Here is a 25,572-nt window from a genome sequence, read left to right as displayed (position 1 = left end):
GTCATGCAATTTCAGGGCAGATCAGAGGGATACACGGGTAGTCTGAAAAAACTAGAGTGTCCATGATGTGAGCGAAGGGTTAATCCAGAACATGGGCAGAAATTGTTATGGCCTCTTTTTTATTTCAGCTCACATGCAGCACAGTTAACAGTGGTCATCTCCAGCTTCGGAAGAGCAAGCACAGGATTATACTGCTACAGCTATAGCCATATCCCACCCTTAGGCAATTGGGATAGAGCTACCCTATTCTGTACAACTAACCATTTCAATTGCCCTAAACACTGGTTCAGTTTACACACAACACAAAGCCAAGCCAAAGTTTGACCATGTGGGTTCCTGCATGGAAGATCCTGGCTGTATTCATATGTACACACGTTGTTCCTTTAGGGCAGCAATTGCCAAAGGGGGGGGGGTAATAAGACAAAGGATACTGTGTCATGAAATATCTATGGGCAATATTACCCCTAGTTTGATAATTGGAATTTAGTGGTAGATCCCAAATGAAAAAGTTGATTCATCTGTTTAATTAGATGTGTCAGCCACAGCTACAATTCAGTTTCATTTCTATATTAGCCAAAGGCCAGAACAGAATATATAACACAATGTAAAACAATAAAACCCTAGCCATACAAATGATCATAAAACAAGTTAACTAATGTAATTTTCATTACAGGAGTTATGGCAGTTCACAATTTAAGGCTCGACAGCATGAGAGAGAAATGTGTTAAATGGTGAATTGCATTCGCTGTTGATATCTAGACTTTGTTCAGACCACTGGTCTGTACAGTTTCTCCCAACTGCATGATCACATCATGCAGTAACTGAAAGCTACTTCAAACTCACACACATACTAAATCAGTTAAACCAGAAGACAGGTAGCCCTAGATATGCAGTGGAGCCCACAAAACAATAGAAGAAATGGAGAAATCTGTTAATCTCTACAAGCTACACAGAAATCAGCACACATTTTAGTTTCTACTTTGCTTTCTGTAGAGAAGAAAGCATAAGAAACTCATCCTCAAAGGAAATTTCCAAACAAATGATCATCTAGAGCAGCATTTACCAAACTGGTTACTGTCGTTCCAAGTGTCTAAAGAACTTTGGCATTTGGTGAAAGGTCACAGTCTCTTATTACAGATGGTGTCGGTAACACAGACTACTTGCATCTGCATTCACTTGGAAGAAAATAGCATCTTGTAGGAGCTGCTTTAGCCCATTGGATAATAGAAATAAGTAATGACTTGTATTCTATACAGGTGGAATATATGCATCACAGAGAGAGACCCCCAACCTCCATGGGTTCCTGGTGTCCCACATTCTCTGGGGCTCCTCCATTTCTGAGTACCCATGTGTGTATGTAGGAACATGGGTGTGCCTCTGTTAATGTGAATGAGAAGAACATGGGCCAGTGGTAAAGGGAACTTCATGTGTGACTAGGAATTAAGGAAGAATTGAGCCATGTTTTCAAAGCCCACTCTTCTCTGGCCTTAGGAAAGAATAATAGAATTGAACAATATTAAGCAGTTTTCATTCTTAATATATTTCCCACAGCATTTTCATGAAGTTAATAATTGAAAGGCTGCAGATAGAAAATGGACTTTATCAGAAAATTGCATTTATGGACCAGTCTTAAAACTCAGTAGTCCCTCAGCTTCTCATGGCTGACTACACAAAAGCACCACCCAAATGCTGGTAGATACAATGGTGTAAATATGAGACAAGGATGCAGTCTTATTCCATATTCTATTTAATTGTTCCATGGAGTTTAGTGTTGTTGGTTGTTGTTGTTTTAATAAGCTCCTTGAGAACTGCAGCCTTTGATTGCACGTTAAACTGCAAATCTAAACCATAATAATCTGCAACAAACAGGAATTACTTCTAAATAAACATAAAATATGGCTGGAAAATGTTCTAGTTGGGAAATGCCAAACTTATCACTGCACTTCTGTACATACAACATACATACAAGGTAATAAGCATCCTTATTATCACTCCTTCTTTAGAGATTCTTACAATTCAGCTTTGCAAGCCACTACACCAAGGTACCCACAAACTTTTAAAGACTTTATGGTGTGCTTTGGTCACATTTCACTATTGGGTTCCAACTGGAATACGATTCTTACCATGGGTGACAAAATAAATGGAATCACTCAGTTTGCAGAGTTCAAGCGCCACCAGATTGGAATCAACACAGAAATGGATGTCCAGTTTGTAACATCATTGCTACCATTCTACAATAATGCTATTTTATTAAGAAGATGCTTCAGTGTCCTAAGAGAAGGGGAATAGAAACTGTAATGAAGAGCAATAGCACTCCAGGATCTACAAGTCTGTAGATCCTCCTTAGGTGCTTTTGGATATCGCTAAATCATCACAGGCGCAACTCTCCTCTTGCTGAGCTAAATTTAGAATTGCTTTGGGCCAGTTTCAAGACTCTGGGAAAGCTCTTCGTTTGCCATCATACCCTTCTTACACTGCTACTGCCGACTCCATTCTCAGGCTGATGCTTCAATCCTGCCCTGGATATTCTATTCATTTTGCTAGCCAATGAAACAAGGCAAAACACATGCAACTAATTTTGTTTTATTTAGTTCATTGAGTTTATATCCTGATTTTCAGTACCAAAATATACATGTAGAAGCAGAACACAATTATATAAATCAGTGGTGGGTGGGCAACCCCTCAGTCCACAAGTCAAATTAGGCCCACCAGCCCTCGTGAGACTAGCCTGCCAGTCCATTTTGAGAGCAATATTTGTGGTCTGTTTGAATCCAAGGCTGCGGCTATGGAAGAAGCAAAACCTTTTTGAGATGTAGGCTCTGGTTGTACATATGTGTAAATAAACCATATATCATAAAGACACCACAGACTCCAGTGTGCCTCATTCGAAAAGAAAACACAAACTCCGGGTAAAAATCTGGAACCTCACACTGCTTTGTGAAAAAATATAATGCCAGGCACAGGTAAGTTCAAGCTGGAACAATTCAAAAAGGAACTCATCCCATAGCTGTGGCTCAAATTTGGCACTTACTGAATTTGGCACCTTACAAACAGGTGCATAATATGCCACTTTAGATAATATGGGTTGTGTTCTCATTATATCAGGGGTCCCCAGACTTACCGCGCAGTGGGCCGGTGCCCGCCGCGCCGACCGCGCGGCGGGCCGGAGGGTAGGGGAGTGCGCGCGCAGCGGGCCGGAGGGTGGGGGAGTGCGCGCCCGTGCGCATGCGCACATGCACACGGGCGGGGAAAAATCGCCGAAAATCGCTTGTGCGCATGTGTATGGGCCTCCCCCGACCCGGAAGTGCATCGGAAATGACCTCTTCTGGGTCGGGAGAGGCCCATACGCATGCGCACAAAGGATTTTCGGCGATTTTTTGCCAATTTTTAAGATCGTCGCCGCGCGCCGTAAGAGCGGGCGGCGGCAGCGGGCGGCGGGGGTCGTCGCGGGCCGGATTGGGAGGCCGATTGGGCCGCATCCGGCCTGGGGGCCGTAGTTTGGGGACCCCTGCATTATATATTTCATATATAACATTTCTTGAGTGGGAAAGTAGCTAACCCTCTGTGGGTCACTTTGGCAGGCAGAGCTGTTCAGGTGTCACTCACCAGTTGTCACAAGATTATTCCTTTGCAGGCCAAACTTGAATTCAGTGTTTTAAGCTGCAGCTTGAAGTTTCAGTCATGCGATATCACATGGCCCCACAGAGGGTTAGCCACTTCTGGATGCAGCCTTCGAATCTAATGACTCACTGCAAACAAACCATACTGGGGTAACTGATACTAGAACATTAGTATGATGCGCTCCAATTATCAGACTCCAATCCTAATTCTGACACCCACCTTTTGTACCAATTGCAGTTTCCAAATTGTCTTTAAAGATTACACTCCCACATAAATGTAGTGCAATCTGCTTACAGGATATAAGTAGGGCATGAATAACTCAGGCCAGGTTGATTTTCTCCAGGAAAGAGGCCAAGTCATCCAGGCAGCTGGTAAACCAGCCAAACTAGTTGGTGAGCATGTGATTGGCAATGGTCTTAATGGCGAGAAATGCCACTTCTGTGGACAGATCGTCCTCGTTCACATAGCTAAGGGGCATCACATATACTGCTTCTCAGGTAAAGAAGTGGGGTGGCGCTGTGATCTAAACCACTGGGTCTCTTGGGCTTGCCAATCAGAAGGTCGGCAGTTCAAATCCCTGCAATAGGGTGAGCTCCTGTTGCTCCTGCCAACCTAGAGTCCGAAAGCACACCAGTGCAAGTAGATAAATAGGTCCCGCTGCAGCAGGAAGGTAAACGGCATTTCTGTGCGCTCTGGTTTTTGTCACAGTGTTCCCTTGCGCCAGAGGTGGTTTAGTCATGCTGGCCACATGACCCAGAAAGCTGTCTGTGGATAAACGCTGGCTCCCTCGGCCTGAAAGCGAGATGAGCACCGCAACCCCAGGGGTCCTTTGCTCCTTTTTTCTGTTTATCACTCACATTTTCCCATCAGAAGGACGATTATTGTTCTAAAAGTTTTGTTTTTAATTTTTACAAAAAGCATATAGGAAAAATCTAAGGGGAAGGGGGACACCAAGGGGGGGAATTAAAAGCAGTTCACATAAAATGGTATAAAATATTCATTAAAATACAAATAAAAACGCAACAAAACACTAAACAAAAAATTATCAAAATATAGTTAAAATACGTTTGAAAAACAAATGTACATAACTACATAGTTGGGTAGGCTTGCCAAACCAACTTTTTTTTTTTAGCAGGCATTGAAGGTTAAGATTAATAGGATCTCTTGCAGACTGGAAAATCCAGAGGAGTTGCACTGCCCATCTATTCCAAGCCTGTAAGTCACATGGGCTCAGGAACCTTTTACTAAACCACTTCTCGCATGCAAGCCAACTGCTTCTTCTTAAAATAAAACTGCCACTGAACAGCAGCAACACTGAGGGTGCAAAGGAACTGCTAAATTCGAGAGAAGAAAACAGACCCTTTTTCACCAGCCAAGATGTCGGACAGAAGCCCCTTTGAAACAGACATGTTAACCCTTAATCGATATGTCATGGAGAAAGGACGGCGGGTTAAAGGGGCCACAGGAGAACTGACCCAGCTGTTGAACTCGATGCTCACTGCCATAAAGGCCATCTCTTCAGCGGTTCGAAAGGCAGGCCTTGCTCATATGTGAGTTGCACAGGATTGGGGAGGATAAGAATTGTTTTAAATATAAAACGGGGGGTGAGCATTGGGAAGTCCTTATTTTAAACACAGCATGAAGCTTTTAAACTAAATGGCATGGCCAAAATAGCAGTATAGTATGGAAATTCTGTGTGCCTGGAATGAAAGAAGGCTAGTATCGCAGCCATGGTGAATGTTAAACAATCACAATCAAATGGTCACTGATTTTAGTTTGGCCAAAGTTTTAAGAATAACTACTGCAGCTAACGACTGACTGCTTTAATAATGGGGGTGGTAGAACCTGCATTACTTTGTTAGATCTAAAGAAATGGCAATAGGCTGCTTATGGTCAGGGGTCCCTTTACCTTTTAGACTATAGAAAAGAATATGAGCCTCCCCTCCCCCCAACCTTATACTGTAAAGGTAAAGGGACCCCTGACCATTAGGTCCAGTCGTGACCGACTCTGGGGCTGCGGCACTCATCTTGCTCTATTGGCCGAGGGAACCGGTGTACAGCTTCCAGGTCATGTGGCCAGCATGACAAAGCTGCTTCTGGCGAACCAGAGCAGCACACGAAAACGCCATTTACCTTCCCGTCGGAGTGGTACCTATTTATCTAATTGCACTTTGACGTGCTTTCGAACTGCTAGGTTGGCAGGAGCTGGGACCGAGCAATGGGAGCTCACCCCGTCGCGGGGATTTGAACCGCTGACCTTCTGATCAGTAAGCCCTAGGCTCTGCAGTTTAACCCACAGCACCACCCGTGTCCCATACTTTATACTGTACTCGACACTAATGTCTCACTATTTGTAAAAAAAAAAAAGACTGTACCACCTGAAAAAAGGTGGTGCTTTTGTAAACCAAGTAAAAATAAATCTTAAAAAAATCCAAACTCAAGTACAGAGAATCAGTCTAGGGCCAAAACATTATCCAGAAGCAAGGTCAGAAAACCCCCCAATCTCAGTCTCACTGGAAGTGCAGACAGGCAGGGAAACTCTAAGCAGAAACAAAGAACCAGAAACCTGCATTGTTTCCAGCAAATGGAAGACTCCAGAAAGAGGCCTTAAACACTCTGGCTTCCTAAACCACTCTCTAGCCACAGCTGCTGACAGTGAAGGACCATCAGGCACTCCTTGCTCTTGAGTGTAGACCGCGTACTCAGGGGTAGACTGGTAACTCTGGGTCTGTAGACCTTACACTCTGCTCTTTGGCCTTTACCTGAAGTTGTTTATACGGTGCTTTCAAGGACCGGGGGCTATTCTATCTCCTCTTTTGACAGCTCCAGGGTTATCAACCTAGAGGTCCCTCAGTGGGATCCAGAACACTGGATTTAGGGGGCTCTGCCTGCTCCTCAAGGTTCTGGACCTATCGGGAGTCTGGTTCATGTGAGGCGTCTGGCATCCTTTACCAGACAGCAAAATATATGTGACTTTCCCGCCCCCAGAGGAAAGGAAATAGTAGAAGAATCTCCACATGTTTACATACTGAACCTTTAGCACGACTCTTCTGTCTTTTTAAAAGGGTGTTTTTTTAAAACATGGGCACTGATGTATCAGGAAAGTGAACCTATCAAAGATCAGCCACTCATATTCATTATCTGTAAAAAGGTCTATTCAGTGGTTTAAGCTTTTATGATGAGCCCGTTATTGCTCTGCATTGTTTTAAATTGTATTTTCACTCTCTTGCAGAGAGTTAAAAACCCTGGCTCTATATTTTATTTAATATCTATATGACATTTGCAATGGGAGCCATTTTATGAGCCAATTTTTAACAATAACAATTTTTAAATAATGGCTTTACAGTAGTCATAAGTGTGTGTGCCAGAGGTGTTTAGTAATAATTAAAAATTCAATGAAACAAATAAAGCAGCATCTACGTACCTCAGGGTTTATAGTGAATGTGTGATGAGCTTCAAATTGCCCCACCCATAAGTAGAATGTACACACAGGAACTCAATACTGTGGAAAGTCAATTGCAATTTTGCTTGCAGCTTTCAGTGGAAGAGCAAAGACAAAGTAGTCCTAGGAAGCAAAATAAGTCCTTGTGAAAAGAGAAGCAAAATTGCTAAAAGCTAACTCAACACAGGTGTGCACATTGAGTTGAATGCCTGCATAAACTTGATGCCATAAAGCCAACACCTGCAGGGGTTACTTCATATGATCGTGACCCCTATTTCCCCAGAGTTTGCAAAAGTTCAAAGAGTTGTGCAGTTGTATATGCTAGGGACATTCAAGTGAACAAGTCATGTGTGAATCCACTTTCCCTGCCATACATTTACCGGTACAATGGCGTTTTCCCACCCCTTCCTTGTCTCTAAAATATTATGAACACTTCCAAATGAAGTAGTATTATCTGTTTGTTTTTAGAAATCTGGATGCTGCCCTTCAAAATTTTATTCCAGGGCAGGGTACAACATATTTCACAATTAAAAATACAACAATAAAATAAAATACAGTAAATATGCACATGAAAACACTAGAGCAGATTGGAGACATAAGCTGGAAGCTTGTGAAAGGAAGTAGAGACCTCTAGTGAGAAATGAATACATGTTGAAGCCAAATTGGTCATGCAGCCAAATTGTTATTGTGCTGTTGTTATTACTCCATATTTTCTGTTTTTAATTTCCAGGACAGAGGCTTCCATTTCTCTTTCACAATATTTTTTAATCTGTTAAGATTGCATTGTCTCTGCTCACTCACTCACAAACTATTGTTATCATGTTTAGAGTCTCAGGTCCAGCTCACTGAATCAATGGTGATGTGTCAGTATTCACGTCATAAGCATGCTTACTCGAAATCAAATCAATAAGGCTGTCCTCTGTGTGCATTGGAAAGGGCATAGAAACATCTATTTAAGCTTTCTTCTGCAGTATGAGAATATTTTATCACTGATATTAGGTCCATACAGCCACTGCATCATGATTGTAATTTTCTCTTGACGGTGTTGTGCAAATGCAGATTAGGAGTCTTTATCACCCATGTATCGTGGGGATTATCATCAGGCTGTCAAACAAAATAAAACTATAGTGTATTGCTATAACTAGCATCCAGCTGAGTTCTTTGAACAGATGAGTTCCAACACAGGTTTTAATTGGTATTTATCCCTGCAACGGGGTGAGCTCCTGTTGCTCGGTCCCAGCTCCTGCCAACCTAGCAGTTCGAAAGCACGTCAAAGTGCAAGTAGATAAATAGGTACCACTCCGGCGGGAAGGTAAACGCCGTTTCCGTGTGCTGCTCTGGTTCGGCAGAAGCAGCTTTGTCATGCTGGCCACATGGCCTGGAAGCTGTACGCCGGCTCCCTCGGCCAATAATGCAAGATGAGCGCCGCAACCCCAGAGTCGGTCATGACTGGACCTAATGGTCAGGGGTCCCTTTCCCTTTTTATCACTAGTAAAAGGTTTGGGAAGTCCTTATAAATCTGGGGCAATTATATGAGGGACAGTTTGAGTCAGTCAGTGTGAAAGTCAAGTAAAAGAGAATACAGTAGTGAGGAAATAATGTAAAACATTACTGCAGTATAATGTGTACTTTTCGGTGTTCCCTTATTATAATAACAAAGCCCTTTTCTATAGGTTCGGAATAGCTGGCACTGTGAATGTGACTGGGGATGAACAGAAGAAGCTTGATATTTTATCTAATTCTCTGGTTATTAACATGCTACAGTCCTCCTACAGCACATGTGTCCTGGTGTCAGAGGAGAATAAAGAAGCTATTATCACTCCAAAAGATAAGAGGGTCGGTACACATTCAGATTGACTGGGAAGAGGGGCTGTTCTCTCCTTTTAGCAGCAGAGGGCACAATTGTATTTCTGAAGAGAAAAGAAGTTGACCTCCTAACTACCCGAAAGATGCTAAACACAACTGCATACCAGACAGGGAGACAGATTTAATAAATGGAAACTGAGCAATGGGGTCTGTGTGATTACTAAACTGAATGAAGTGATAAGTACATGAAATCATGGGAATTGTACCGGTAGTTTCGTGGAGGCAGTGCTCTCTGCCTCTCAGAAAACTATAGTTCACAGGGTTCTGGGGAGCGTGGTGAAGCTATGAAAATTATACCAGTGTATTTTAGTATAATGCAAAATTGTTTCAGTGCGTAGTACTCCAGCCAGATTTGAAAGATTAAGGGAGAAAAAACATTTTTATTTATTTGCTTTTCATTTGATTCGTTCCTCCTCTTTCAGGGTAAATATATCGTGTGCTTTGATCCACTTGATGGCTCTTCCAACATAGACTGCTTAGCTTCGATAGGAACTATATTTGCTATCTACAAGAAGGTAAATTGAGAAATGGAACAAAATGAGGGTTCAGCCCACTTCCTCCCCCCACTCTTTCCCCCTAAATGCATGATGTCTATGCAAGCAAAGTGTGAAACAGACTATGAATTGAAAGTGGAGATAATTTCCCTATTTATTTGTTTTGTAACACAAAAAAACTTTTAAAAAAATTATTTTTTAAAAAATGGAGTTTGGTAGAATTTATTCCCAGAAAGTGGGTTATGGGATTGCAGCTTCAAGTCACAAAGCAACACCACAACATTATTAATAGGGGTATGGAATGTAAAAATATGGTGATTTTCTAATTATTATTTGTTTACTTGGCAGTGTTTGCTTTTTTGTATCTTCGCTATATTGTGGGTATCCAAATAAAGTTTTGCTTGCAAATGGCATACATATACTGTACTTGCTAACTCCATGCTAATGATGCATGAAAATTACCCCTAGAACTTGAATTCCAACAACAGCCCTATGAGGTTGGTTTGGTTGAGAGGCAGTGACCGGCTCCAGATTGTATATTAATTTCCTAAGATTCAGAAAAAATCACCACAAGATGACTAGGTGCGAAAATGGGTTTGTGAAAGGAGTCTCCATGTGGCAAGATTAGAAATTAAGGTGCCCTGGAAAATGCTAGAGCTATTAACAATAATTCTGAAGTTTGAACAGCAACGAAAAATTTTAACATGTACAAAAACATCCCCAAGCCCACTTTATCATGATGAATATGAATTGTGAATTGTTTCCAAGAGTGCTTCATTAGATGAATATTCTATTTAAAGCCTTATGCGGCTTAGGACCCTCGTACCTACGGGACCGCCTCTCCCGGTATGACCCACAGAGGACATTACGGTCCACAAATAATAACATATTGGAGATCCCGAGTCACAAGGTGGCTAGGCTGGCCTCGACCAGGACCAGGGCCTTCTCAGTACTGGCCCCGACCTGGTGGAACGCTCTGTCCCAGGAGACTAGGGCCCTGCGGGATTTGTCATCTTTTCGTAGGGCCTGCAAGACAGAGCTGTTTCGTTTGGCCTTCGGACTGACGCAGTCTGACCCCACGGTTACCCTCCCCTAAGGTTTTATTTATAATGGTTTTATCTTATTCGTAGATTTTTAATTTTAAAATTGAATTTTAACATTGTATTATTCTGTTGTTTTAACTGAAATGTTTCTTTTATATTTGTGTTGATATTATTTGTTGTTAGCCGCCCTGAGCCCGGTCTTGACTGGGAAGGGCGGGGTATAAATAAAAATTATTATTATTATTATTATTATTACTATTGCCACTAGCTGCCAGTTAGATACTGGGCTAAGTTCAAGGTGTTAGTACTGCTGTACAAAACCCTATACAGCAGCAGATCCATTCTCTACAATGCAAGAATTGGGCCTTTAGTGTGGTGGCACCTAGCCTTTGGAACTCCTCCCACTGCATAGCAGACAGGCACCCTCTTTACTCTTTTTAGCACCTATTGAAGGCCTTCCTTTTTCAACAAGTCTTTTATCCCAGCCTATCTACATATTGGATTTGAAATGGCTTTCCTTGCTCCTGTTTTTATTATTATTAAATGTCTGTGGGATGATTCATGGGAAGCAATTGGTGAGTGAAATAAATAGATAACACTGTCCGTTTACTGCCATTTTATAACTACTGCTGGATGTGCCCCTCCTGTGGTTCTCTATTTGCGGTTTGTCACTGAATTATCACTCAAGATCCTCCTACAAAAATGCCTCCAAACTCTATCTCGTTATATCGGGTGTCAATACACACCTTTCACAAGGGCCTGTTGTACAATGTGTGCCATAACTGGGAGAGAGTCCTGTTTGAATTTGTGGTTTTATTTTTCTTCTTCTTCAAAAGCATTTTAATAATAACAGCAATACTTTCCCCTTAGACATCAGAAGACGAGCCTTCTGAGAAAGATGCCTTACAGCCGGGGCGCAACATCGTCGCAGCCGGCTATGCCTTGTATGGCAGCGCAACTTTGGTAGCGCTTTCCACGGGGCAAGGAGTGGACTGCTTCATGCTGGATCCGGTACCTGTGCAAACATTCATTACTAATACCATTTTCTGCCGCCCTCATGTATTCATGTGAAATTCACCCCACCCTTTCAGCATGTACAGTAGAGTGTATCTCCCTTCCTGGCCACTCATTTTGAGTGACTGCATTGCTTCCTGCCCTCACTTTGCATCACGATATCATCGTGGCGGGAGTGTGATCCCTTATTAGGTAGCTAGAAGAACAAATAAATGATGTCACCAGCAAGAAGGAAGAATTTGGTAGAGATATGCTGCTCAAGTCGCATCTGATGGGTGCTTCAAACAAGCTGCAAAAAAAGTAACGGAAGGGGTGAGGGCGGATGGGAGTCAGGAGATATCTGAGCGCCCTTTAAAGCCCTTTTTTCACAGCAAAAAAGCAAATATTACAAATGTCCTGTACGTTTCCTGGACTCTCTTATTGAAAAGGAACTAACATTGCAATCCGATGCATGTTTATTCAGAAGGGTGTTCCATTGGTCTCGTACCCTGGCAGGTATATTTAGGATTGCAATCAAGCCTTATTACTCTTTGAAAGAGTAGGGAGCATGTAACTGTATATTAGGGTAGTAATTGGACAAGCCTCAGAATGTCAAGGAAGTAGACGCATGGCATTTATGACTTGTGACATCCTTTAACTATTCTTCAGGCTCTCGGTGAGTTCATTTTGGTGGAAAAAGACGTAAAAATGAAGAAGAAAGGGAAAATCTACAGCCTCAATGAGGGCTATGCCAAGTACTTTGATCCTTCAGTGACAGAGTATTTACAACATAAGAAATTTCCTGAGGTAATATACCGTTTTATTGCAACTCTATTGTGGGTGCTACTACTGTCTGTGAAACTGGGCAAATCTCACCATTATTATACATAGTTTGCAGCACAGTTTGCAGATACGCTGGGATACATTTTACGTGGGCGTAGCTAAGTTTTTTGTTGACTGTTGTTAAGCTTTTTTTGGCAGACCGCCCCAAAAGTTGTTGAGCTTTTTGGGGGGAGATCATGGGTAACAGGACATTACGGGGGACAAGCAAGGTGCCAATCAAAGCTTGGGGGTGAGGATTATTCACCTGGACAGGATCCAGGGGGAAGGTTGTAATCTTGATTTAGATCCTCTATGGCTGTTATTTTTAAAGCAAAAGGCAAGATACATTAAATGCACATATGAATTTAATGTATCATCTTTCTTGCCTGTTTCTGCTCTATCGGGCTATACCAGGCGTTGGCAACCTAAGGTCCATGGACCGGAAGCTGCCTGCAGAAGTCGTTTGACCGGCCTACAAGCCGCCCCCCAACTGAGTTGCCCGCTTGCGCGCTGCGCTAAACTAGCACAGCGTGGGGACTTGCTTCTGCGGCACCAAAAATCGTGTATGCGCAGATGCAGACGCCAAAAATCGCATGGGGGGTGGGGGCTGCATGCTCGCACACACATGTGATCTGGCCCATGGAGGGATCTCCGCGGGACCTATCCGGCCCAGGCAAGATAAGCCTTGCTGACCCCTGGGCTATACCTTTCTATACCAGTCCCAGACACTTCCCAGCGGTTCCCTTCTCCTTCCTGTATGCTGGGTTGTCACATGTCCCTATCCTTGGGAACTAGGCAAGTCAAATATTCAAGTCAACATTGACACCAAACCACAGAAGTGAATATGGAACCACGTAGTACGGTACGTGGCACTCCATTTATGTCTGCTGCTTTTTGACTGTATTTAAATTCCAAAGTCAGAGCCTTGAAATATAAAAATGCAGAAAGTGCACTCGATTCAAACATACGAAGCTCCTCAATCTACGCAAAATAATTGCACCATGTTAGACACTTGTGGTTCCTATCTCTCCCAGAGGACCACAGTCTCTTCCCTTATCTCTCCCAGAGGCTAAAAGGGTGCACTTTAACTGGGGACAAACTGGATCACAGCAAGAAAGGTCAGAACATTGGTTGGTCCCTTACGTATGGGTAAATTGCAAGATGCTTGCAACATAAGAAGTCTGCATCAGAAGCCTCAGTTATTTGCACTCAAATCTACTTTAAATAGAAGGGAACAAAAGTCAATGTCGTATTTGTTGATTTGAGAGTTCTTAAAATGTTTCTACAAATGAAGACCCATGACAACGTGTGGCAGATAAGGGGCAGGCAAAAGGGAAGAGTAAGGTGCTTAGTGTAGATTAAAGCATTCCTCTACAAAGGCAGCTTGACTTAGCTTCAGCTGGAAAGGAGTGAGGCAGCAAGACAGTCACAGCCTTCAAGCCACTGAAAATACCAGTACAAAGGGTGACTGTTATGTGTGTGTCCAATTGATACAAGACTGCCGATGTGCGGGTCCTTTTAAACCCAGAAGAGGGCAGAACAGGCTTATGCTCACTCTGCCAACATGTGCGGGGGCCAGGAACAGAACCCCTGCACAAAATGCTAACTGCCTGTACTCAGGAAGTCTGCATTCACATGGTGGTTTATTCACAACTTTCCCCTAACTGTTAAGTTCTGCATTATATTTGAGCTTTAACACCATGCAAAAACCGCTTCAGGAACTATAGTGGGATGTAGTGCAAGTTTAAGGCCCACTTTCATGTTATTTGCTTTCAGAGAAAAAACCTGTTTGTAAATGACTGCAGCCCAAATGTTCTCAAGGGATAGCCCTGATTTTTATGGAGCAGCACGCGCGCGCGCACACACACACACACACGGCAAAAAAATACCCCAGAGCTGTCTCTGTGCTTAAAGAACCACAATTTTAAAAAGAATTTTAGGTAGAAAAGAACTAAGCAACATTTCCTTAGTATCGAGTATCAATGGTGTGTTGGTGTTGCTCTAGCAAATACTAACATAATATTTACGTGTCATACAAAAATAACTCTAGATCTATGGTAGAAAACTTCCTGCTAGTACTGTAATGGCTAAGTACTGAAGCAACGACACCCTTCCTGCTCTTTGCATCTATATTTTCTTTGGAATGCTCTAAACTCAATACAGGTATTACCCGATTCCGCTTAAGAAATAACCTATTGTGTTAAAGCCAGTGCAACAAACAAAAGAAAAATAAAGAGGTGTTGGTACTCTGTACTGGGTAACTGTTGGAATATTGGGGTGTAAATCACCAATATTCTTACTACTGCCACTGGCTTCGGTAAAGAAGACAGCAAACAATCGTAGGTGCTAATCTACGTTTATTCAGAGAGTGTGTGTTCAGCCATCACTCTCCAGTTCAGAAGAAAGTGAAAGTAGAAAGAGAACAAAGAACATCACATGACAGGAGATCAGGTTACAGCTTGAGCTCCTGTGTGGGAAAGTTACAGCAATCACATAAAGTAAACATTCATCCACATGCAGCATCTGTGCCATGCAGAGGATTTATGCTAACATCTCCCCTGAATCCTGAAATGGAAAAAGATGCAAATGTGAGAGCATCATTAAGAGAAGTGAACAGACAGTTGTCATAAACAAAATAGGACTTTCCTGCTGTGGAACTCTCTGAGACTGGATTGACCAGCTTTGGCTTCCAGGGGACCAGAGCAGTTGCTCTGTTGACAGAAACAGTGTTGCGTTTGACAACCTGTTGTTGTGGCTTAGCCTGTGTGACTGCTGCCTGTTTTGGAGTTCTAAGCACAGCTAAATTTGCAATTGCTGTGTTGGCAAACTCCTGAGAATACCTCTTGGGTCCTCTTCTAATCCTCTCAGACCTGCGTGAGAGGTGCAAATCCTGTTTACTGAGATTCTCCCCCTCAGGACTTTTGGGAGAACTCATACCAATGGTAAACAGTGGGTCAAGTGCTTCTAGCACTTTTTCATCATCCGATGAAGGTCTGTTAAAAACAGCATGAGTTCCTTTGTGTATGACTGTCTCCCCTGTGTCAGAGCTACTCGGGGTAGAGCCTTCAGCAAAGGAATCATTATCACTACAACTTGTGTCAGTGTAGGAATCATCAAAATCATTGGCACCTATGGGAAATTCATCAAGAACATATGTTTCTTGTGACGTAGGAGTGTGTTCTACCTCTTGAGTAAGAATCACCTCATTGGAAGAAGACAACATAACTCTGTATTGACCTTCCTCAAAACCCAATAGAATGCCTTGGACTGGGTTGCCCTCAAGCGAAGCCACCCACATTTTGGTTCCAAAAACCTTAGTGTTGCTCACATCAGGCTTATGTTGGAACAGAATCTCATAAGGAGAACACTTCTGTCCTTTAGGAACCTGTCTGAGCCACTGGTAAAGGAAAAATGAGATGCTTTCAGCCCACAGTTGTTCAGACAATCCTGAACTCAGCAGTTGCGCCTGCATGCCTGCTTCTAACTCAGTGTTAACCTTAACACATAAGCTTTTGTCCCAAGCTGCCTGGGTTTTGGCAAACTTGTGGTGAATGCCTTTGTCATCAAAAAAAGCTTGAAACTCCTGTGAAGTAAAAAGAGGAATGTCATTGGTCAATAAACATTCAATTTTACAACCATGTTTCAGTTCAACCTTAGCATGAAATTCAGAAAATTTCACAATAGCCTGCTGAGGCTTTTGCAGAGGATAAAACCACGTATACTTAGAGAAGTGGTCAGTTATCAGAAGATAGTATTTGGCCTTGCCAAGGGACTTCGGCATAGGACCAAAAACATGAGCAGAAACGATCTGGAAACAACGTGTTAGACCTTTCTTGCTTGGTTGCTTCTTTGCCACCTTAGGCTCCTCTGGACCTGTTAAACAATCATCAACAACATTAAAACATGCATCACTTTTATCATAAGATAATCTGAAAAGGTTATCTTTGTCTCTGTGTCCCGTCAAAAGAACTTCTCCATCTTTAGAAATCACACAGGTGCCCCTGTGAAAACACAGCTCAAACCCCTTCTCATCAATTTGAGAAACACTGAAAAGGTTTTGCTTCAGCTCTGGAACAAGATACACATTACTGATACTCAAATTTAGAGATTTCAGAAAAATAGTTCCTTTTCCAATGGATTTCAAGGAATTGCCATCTGCCTGTGACACGATGGAGTCCAGCTTCTCAAAAGTCTGGAACAGTCTCTTGTCGTTGACCAGATGGTGCGAAGATCCCGAATCTATGATCAGATAAGACCCGTCGTCGTCTTGGTCATCAAGCTGAGTGAGCATTACAAGCATTTTGCGTGCTGTAGGGCCCTTGCTGCTGCCGCCGCCGCTGCTGCTGCCACTACCGCCGCTGCCTCGCCCCTTAGGCCCAGAAGCCTGTTGTTGACTTCCTGAGTCCTTCTGGGGTCGTCTGCATGTCTTGGCTGTGTGCCCAGGAATATTGCATAACTGGCATCTGACCACAGTTTTAAGGGCTTGTGCAGTCTCTGCAGATGCACCAGGTGAGGGTGAGTAGCGCTCCCCGTTGGCCTCCGCCTGTGCGCGGGTCCTGTCCTCCTCATTAAGCAATGAAGCATAAATTCCTGCTGCAGTCATTTGCTGAGGGTCTTGAGCCCCCAGCTGGGCTGCAATAGCATTATAGGACTTGGGAAGGCTATTTAGCACTGTAAAGCAATAAATGTCGTCATCCAAATTGACGTTTCTGTCAGCTAGCTCCTGGCGTAGTTGACGCATCTGATGCAAATGGGCTCTCAAGTCTCCTCCCTCCTTCAGACGCAAATTAATTAATCTCTGAAAGAATAATGTTGTTGATCCGGCGCGCAACCTAAGGTGCTCGTCCCGAAGATGAGTCCAAACATCATAAGCATTATCTAAGTTCCGAATATGAACCAGCTGTGATGGGTCCAAATGCAGAACTATTGTTGCCCTTGCCTGTGCGTTGCGATTCAACCACCTGTGGCCTGGCAAAACGGGCGGTGCGTTCTGAATCAACTCAATAAGTCCTTGCCGGATAAGAACACATTCCATTTTAACACTCCACGTTGCATAATTTGAGTCATTTAACAAAGGACACAAACTCTTGGGTGTTTGATCTGAATCCCCGGCTTTAGCCATCTTGCTTCTGTAAGCGTGCTGCTAGCTTCTGACTTCAAAGTACAAAGAAGCTGCAAATTAGGCTTTCGGCAGGCATCTGCAATTAAGCTGCCGCTTTAGAGGTTTTATTGCCGCTATAAATCAGTCCCGGTTACTCACTGCTCCGGTGATAAGGAACGCAGACTATCCGTGCTCTTCCTCCCCTGGAACGCAGGAACCGGTGACTCCCAAGCAGGCGAAATTCCTCAGGATCAGCTGCTGCAGATTGAGGCCTCCTTGCCAGTTTACGCTTTTCAGAGGTCCGAAGATCGGAACCAGAGCTCTGCCAGAACTCTGCTACCACTGTTGGAATATTGGGGTGTAAATCACCAATATTCTTACTACTGCCACTGGCTTCGGTAAAGAAGACAGCAAACAATCGTAGGTGCTAATCTACGTTTATTCAGAGAGTGTGTGTTCAGCCATCACTCTCCAGTTCAGAAGAAAGTGAAAGTAGAAAGAGAACAAAGAACATCACATGACAGGAGATCAGGTTACAGCTTGAGCTCCTGTGTGGGAAAGTTACAGCAATCACATAAAGTAAACATTCATCCACATGCAGCATCTGTGCCATGCAGAGGATTTATGCTAACAGTAACGACATCACAAAAATGACCATGTAAAGCTATATGTTAACAATTTTAATTTGTTCATTACATTTCTTAATGGCCCTCCGCTCAAATGGATCCCAGGCTGGTTAACAAGGCAGTAATAAAACATGAAAAATCAAAAAGCTATTAAAATAACACAGCAGAGTCTATCAACAAGCATGAAGCAGGACTTAACAATGGGCAGGATTCTCCTATAGGATTGCCAGTTTACACAACCAACTTTTAAGTATATTTACTTGAAAGCAAGTCTCACATTTTTAATTGGGTTTCCTCCAAGTTAAGCGGACCTAGGTTTGCTGTTGAAATATACTCGGAGTCCTGTAGTGACCTCATGCTCTTTATTGCAGCTTGTAAAACAGTGAATGAAATGTGCCCCCCCCCCAACCTCAGGCTTTTATATACATTATTTACACAATGAGTCCCGTCTGATTGGCTGATTCTGTTTCCCTCCTACAGCCTGATTGGTCTTTTCCTACAGGCCAATCAGTTGTTGCATTCTACAATCCTACCAGCCTAATAGGCTGATTAACTTCTTCCTGGAGACTGATTGGTCTTCTCCTTCAAGCCAATCAGTTGTTGCATTCTAGGATCCTACTTGCCTATTGTTCTAGGATCCAAGCTTAGTACATAACAGCTGTCAAGACAGATGTAATGCAAAACCATAGTTTACTTTTACATTATGAGCTTCAGAATTGTGAGCTCTCCCTTCCTTCCTGCTATAGTCCATGGCCTAATTAAAATCAAAATCATTAATTCACTCCTCGCTCTTTTCTCCTCCTTTTTCTCATGACAGAGGAGGAGATCAAAAGCTTTTGCTTTAGTTTTAAAGTAACCAGAGTGCCTCATGTCCAAACTTGAGAATCTCTAGGTTCCCCAAGTTTGGACCTAAAGGAGATTTCTAGTTATTTTAATAGTTTTAAAAGTAGATGTTTCCCTTTTCCTCTTCTGGCATACACCAGAGCAGTGGAAAGAAATGGGAAACACACAAGCATGAGTTGCACTGTGACTTGTACACAAAACACTTCTTAAACCATAGCTTAGCTTAACCTCTGAACCTGTCATTGGGGTTCTGAGACCATGACCTCCAATTGCCCTTGTAAATTTGGTGTTCTTTTTATTCTAATATGAGGGTATCCGTATCCCTTTAAATAAATTCCTTGCATCACCCCCCCCCATAGTGAGATCATAATGATTTCACTGCTAGCTGAATGGATTGAGGTAAATTTAGCCTTATGCAAAATGTATAAGCACTCTTTAGACTGGAAAGGATATTATTTGTGCTGTACTGCATTACAGTAACTTACAGTTTCTTGGAAACAGAGTAGTGGGTTTGATTTTGTATAAAGCCGAACTGCTTGGCACAGGTTTCAAAAAGTAAGCAGTTGAGTAGGATACAGGCACTTCTGTTTTATCCTGTCTTATTTTTGCAAACTCCGGGTAGATTCGTCAGAACATGACCCGAAAACCTGACATTTAAAACTAACTGCTTGTGCAATTTGTAACAAACAAAAAGAGCAAGCACAAAACAAATCAAGGAAGTGACATCACTCTGTCACCATGATACCTATATTTCAAATACGGAATCATACTGTGGAATCCAATGATAGTTCAGTTGTGTTCCACAACTTGGTCTCATGAATATCAGTTCAGCTACTGTTATTCATATCCAGTAACAAAATGAAGCAGGTAGATGTAAACACACTTTGTACTAACCAGTTTAAGATTGTGCTATTTAGAATTTGTGCTATATGAGGAAGCATTTATTTGAAAAGTTAGAATCTTAAAATCTCTAGGTAGCCAATAGAGTTGCTACCTTCTCTTGTCCTTGCCACACCGCCCCGCCCCCCAAGTAAGTCATAGTATGTCAGAATTAAACAGATGCAAGTAGTTCTCCCGGACATTTCATTGCAAAGTTATTGTAGAACTTTGGTCAGGAAACCAGGTGGCAACCCTCCTTGTTCCACAATCATCATGATCACAGGGCTTCCTGTTAATGGTGATCAGATGCTTGGTTTTTGTTAGAGCTGCAGACAGCTGAAATATCAATCACTGGGGTGGGGGATAATCTCCCAGTTACTCATTGGGGCCAGCACCATTTAAAATTCTGGAACTGGAACTGGCTGATTTTTCCATCTTCCCTGTGTCAAGCACACAGTCCGGCTCAAGTAATTAATCTGTACTCAAAGCTAATGAATTGTTTAAAACAGGAGGTCATTGAATCACAATTACTGGATTCACTGTCTGAAAGCCACTGAGCTGAGTTTCAAAATTCTTTAAATGCCCGGCTGCTCTCTTGCCCCCCATTGTAAGAGTTTCATCTTTTAAAAGTAAAAATGGTTCCCAGGTGCTGCTGGGGAAATCCTATGGCCAAAAAAGAAAAGTTTCCTATGCAAGAAGCCATTAAAGGAATTGAAACTCAATCAGATGTCCCTGTAACCCCAATATCTCAAATAACCTTTGAAGCCTCTTGTAACAGCTGTGTATGTTGCTGACTTATAAGAGACTGGTATCTATGAAGGTAAGCGAAACATACTGCTATGCTGCTCACTGCGGGATCATTTCTTTTGAGTTTTATGGCTGGTACTTCCTCCTTAAAATGCAGCTGCAAAGCAAGGGAACTTAAAAGCTGAGAACAAGTTACTTGCTTGGTTTTAAGCAAGAGCATAATAGATGGAGGCAACAAGCTTTCTCATGTTGCGGAGTCTACCCCACAAAATGTGGGTAGATGACTCCTATTAGGAGCACTTAGGAAATGTTTGATTGAGTGGCACCACAGAGAACAATACACTTATAGGATTCCAAGCAGAAGGAAACAAGTTACTGTACCAATTATGACAAATCATACTATTGCTTTTTCAGGAGAGGAACACTGAATCCTTCCAGGTTTGTTAGGCAGCATCAATTCCCTTTGTCATCTGAAAGGGAAAGCTATGAAACATGACCATTTGCCTTCTATCCTGATCCTCCACTGACATTGTTACACACCCTCAGCCTTTGCCTGCTATAGCCTGCAAGATTATATTTCTGTCCTACAGCAGATGGGATTAACTGGTGAAAGAGCAACAACTATATCCGGTGTGGGGAACCCTTGGCCCTCCAAGTGTTGCTGAACTACAAATCCCATCAGTCCAGCAAGGATGGCCAATGGCTAGGGATGGTGAAAGTTCAGCAGCATGTGGAGGCCAAAGATTTCCCACACCTGGGTTTCCCACACCTGGGCAGTGTCTTTGTTGGTGTTAAAAGTAAAAGTCCCATATTTGATCAAGGATTTAGCAATCCTTAATATCTAACCAATCTTTTATACTTCACAACCAAATAATCATCTCACGTAAGCAATAGTATTTTTATGGATGGGTGTTCCTTGCATGGTTTTTCTTCCCTGTGAGTTCTTTCTCCAGCTTTTCCATTGCAAATCAGTGTGTGCAGACACTGGCCAATACAGTGGTACCTCTGGTTAAGAACTTAATTCGTTGCGGAGGTCCATTCTTAACCTGAAACTGTTCTTAACCTGAGGTACCACTTTAGCTAATGGGGGCTCCTACTGCCGCCACGCCACCAAAGCACAATTTCTGTTCTCATTCTGAAGCAAAATTCTTAACCTGAGGTACTATTTCTGGGTTAGTGGAGTTTGTAACCTGAACTGTTTGTAACCTGAAGCGTTTGTAACCTGAGGTTCCACTGTATATCTACCCCTCCTTTTCATAGGAAGGTGTTTCGCCTTATGGTGCCAGATATGTGGGCTCCATGGTGGCTGATGTTCATCGTACCCTGGTATATGGTGGGATCTTTTTGTATCCAGCTAACCAGAAGAGTCCAAAAGGAAAGGTACTGGTAACTTTTTCTCATCACATACTTGGTGTATAGTTATATTTAAACAATAAAAGAGTTTTGTGGCACCTCAAAGAATAACACATTTATGCTGGCATCATGGCATGAACTTTTGTGGGAAATTGTTATATATTATATTATATTATATTATATTTATTATATTATATTACTAGCTGGACGTGTTGCTGTGCGTTAGTCTGTGAGATTATTATTATTTATATGCCAACCATATGCCACCCATCTGACTGGGTTGCCCACAGATCTCTAGGATCCCAAAGGGATTAAGAAAATAGGCAAAATTATATATTTGTGAGCCTATTTCATTTGATCACAGAACGCTTTCTCCAAGTCCTCAGTTTTAAAAATATATCAGGGGAGGCAATGCAGATTCAATCACAAGTGTTTCCGCTCAGGAAATCCTATTGGCTTATCTGCTGAAAGATTGTAGGATTTCCCACTGGTGAAAAACAGCAAATACACAATCTGAAACATATTTGGACCATACTTCTGAGTAAACATACATTTGATTGTATTGCACAATTGCCAGAAGCTTAATTGCAAGCCAAACCACATAATAAGCTCTCATGCATCATTTTTGGGGACCTGGTACAAAGTTGTAATATGGGCCCTTTCCAATGCATATATGGCATATCCAATGCATCTATTCTAATGCAATATACAATCTCATGTGTTATTCAATAAAGGTTAGAATAGTTCTATAGATCTTCCTGAGTACTTCGTAATTTTAGAGTTGGTTTTATCTTCAATGGTTTTTTTAAAAAAATCTGATGGATCAATGCAGCTGCAAACATTTTATAAATAGACCAAATCACTTTAAATCTTTATTTTTATTATAGACTTTTCCATTGCAAAATCATTAATTCTCTCCAAAAAGTAAACTTCTTTTTCAGATAGCATTTGATGAATAAAATAGCTAGGTAGCTTAACAGTTTTCGCTGCCTATGTGTGAACTAGTGATTTGCTCACATATATTTTGTGTTACAGGTAGGTAGCCGTGTTGGTCTGAGTCGAAGCAAAATAAAATAAGTTTTAGTTGGTCTTTAAGGTGCTACTGAAGGAATATATTTTGTGTGTTTAAATCCTACCAGTAGCATTGTCTCACTGTGTCCCTGGGATCAATGTCCTTAATTAATGTCCGCCCCTGGCTTCAGATATTCCTTCCTCTTGTCTCTGTACAAAGAGTTCTGGGACTGGTAGTTCCTGAGAGATCATGTCACTGCTTAGGGAAGCCCTACTTGATCTCTCTCAGACTATTAATATGATCTCTGTGTTCTTGAGAAAGGCTCACTGTTTATAATATTGCTGGTTCTGCTCTAACACAGCTTCTGATTGGCTCCAGTGAATCTCACAAGATCTGGAAAATAGGCACATAAATACAGCAAATAAATAGACACATAAATATTTCTAGTAATATCCTTAAGTATGATTTCCAATTTAGCATCAATTCATTTTTCCCTGGCATTGTAAGAGGGTAGGCCCTGGTAAAGTTTGCCCTCCCCACCAAATACTTTAGCCCTGCCATGCAGTTCATTAGTGAGCAAAATTACAAGCTGAATATCATAGGAATCATTTCTTTGCTGGAAATTACTTTGCCTAAGCCTAAAAGATTGCACCTCGGCCTGCAACCCCAGCCAGGCTGCTGTGTGTGTGTTCCACAACCATAGCAAAACCCCAATGAATTCAACAGTTTTCTCATTCCAAAATAGTGGTTGGAATTGTTAGTTCCACTGATTGAATTTCATTAGCAGAATGCTCAGTACTAATAAATTTTACTAGTTAGTTGTGAAACAATTGGTTAGTGCACAAAATGTTTTGTGGCCGGGAGGGAGAAGAAGGATGCCATGGTTGAACTGGCAGAGAATGACTTGACTGGCTGTACTCTTGTACTATGAAATGCAGTCCGTATTGTACATTTCTGGGTACAGACGCATGTTTGTGTCACATGCCTTTAACCTCTGCAAACTGCTTTGTCAAATAATGCAGAGTACAAAGGGAAACAGTACATGATGGAACATGGCCTTTTGCCCAGCTGTTCTTGAAGAGGACACAAGCAAGTTTCAGATTCCTGGGGAGTTAAGAGAGCTGCGGGAGCCATTGTTAAGTTAGCAACAAGTAGTTTGGAAGAGTCCGAGAATGGATAAATAAGCTGGGATGCCAGGGTAGAATGTATTCCATATGGGAAAAAATGACCTAATACAGTAGTATGTAAATTCCACTCTGGTGGAGCTGGGAGCTTTAGAAAAAAGTCTCCAATGGCAACAAGGGGATTTTTTCCCCACCCTAAGCTAGTGGGAGAGGGGCCAATCTCCATTCCAGCCTTGGCGTGGTAGTGACAAGGGAAGGGAAGTGATTTTGGCAAGTTCTTTCTTCTCCAACAGAAATAAATGGGACTTACAAGTACTTAACGTTGCCTGGATTGTAGCATTTAAAAAAAACAGAATTAAAGGATTATGATATTGTAATATACAGAATGTCTATCATTTGAAAAACTGTTTTAGTTGACAGTAAGTCCCCTGGTTGCTTTCTAAACTACCACCACCACCTAAACTGAATAAAGGTTTTTCTCTCCTGCCACAGCTCCGACTTCTTTATGAGTGCAACCCCATCGCTTTCATCATGGAGCAGGCTGGAGGAGTAGCTACCACCGGGACGGAAGCTGTGCTGGATGTGAAGCCAGAGTCCATTCACCAAAGAGTCCCTTTTGTTGTTGGTTCTCCAGATGATGTTCAAGAATACCTGAGCTTCGTGCAGAAACACCCAAAGACCACCTCGTGATCCTCTGGCATTCCCCATGCTTCTGCTTTTCACTGCGCAGTGGGAAGAGGGTGATGCTTAGTGAAAAACTTCCACCCTCCTGACAAGCAATAGAAAAAAGCCATTTTTGTTTTTTTTTAAATGGTTTATTTTCTGCTAATGCAAAATATGACACTCCTCACCTCCGTTTCTGTGATACACAAATAAAAATGCAGCCTGCAGAATGGCAATTAGTGAACCAAGTGAGTCATTTGCCATCTTCCTCCTTTACTCAGATAAAACATTTGTCAATGTTCAAACCATCAGTTCAGCTAATCAGCCTGCTGCAGGTGTTTGTTTTCCATTCAACCACATGAGACTACCACTAGTCTTGTGACCTGTGAGGTAACATGTTTATTTTCCCAGTTTTATGGTGGGGCAGTTGATCGAAATCAGAAGGCAACTGTCCTTGGCTGCCTGGCCGCAATGACTGGACTTTTGCATGACCAACATGACCCCACGTTGTTCTGATAACTTGTGTTCCAGATTGGTGGCTTATTTATGCTTATTAAAAGTATCATATATCTAAGCATGAATTTTCTCTCCAGCTAGCTAACATAGATCACTTCTGTATATCAACCCTCCCCTGTGTTTTCCCTCCAAAGAAGAGGAAAGTTGGTCTGTTTGGATCAAAAGGCATTAAAACTCTTGGATAAAACCCCGTTTATTCCACATCCAGTACACTCCCAACCACTAGTTTGAGAAGCTGTATACACATGATGTGAGTCACAAATATCTAGCCTCTATTTATCTTCTTGTATTTTGTCCTGTATTTTGATGCGCGCGCACACACACACACACACACACACACACACAAAATACATTTTATCCTGTATTTTGATGCACACACACACACACACACACCCCGCCCAACCCAGCTTTGATCCAGATTGAGAAA

General features: G+C 42.2%; 1 protein-coding gene across 1 annotated transcript; it reads left to right on the top strand.

Moving 5' to 3' along the window:
* Positions 1-4,892: 4,892 nt before the first annotated feature.
* Positions 4,893-24,865, top strand: LOC118076909 (fructose-1,6-bisphosphatase isozyme 2). Its single transcript, XM_035100092.2, has 7 exons — positions 4,893-5,171; positions 8,737-8,899; positions 9,352-9,444; positions 11,337-11,477; positions 12,129-12,266; positions 21,738-21,857; positions 24,459-24,865. The coding sequence occupies exons 1-7, from the start codon at positions 4,999-5,001 to the stop codon at positions 24,654-24,656; spliced, it is 1,026 nt and encodes a 341-aa protein (XP_034955983.1). The 5' UTR covers positions 4,893-4,998; the 3' UTR covers positions 24,657-24,865.
* Positions 24,866-25,572: the final 707 nt, after the last annotated feature.

This window comes from Zootoca vivipara, chromosome 11 (genome assembly GCF_963506605.1).
Source record: "Zootoca vivipara chromosome 11, rZooViv1.1, whole genome shotgun sequence".
NCBI lineage: Eukaryota > Metazoa > Chordata > Lepidosauria > Squamata > Lacertidae > Zootoca > Zootoca vivipara.
This window is presented reverse-complemented; position numbering and strand designations above follow the sequence as displayed.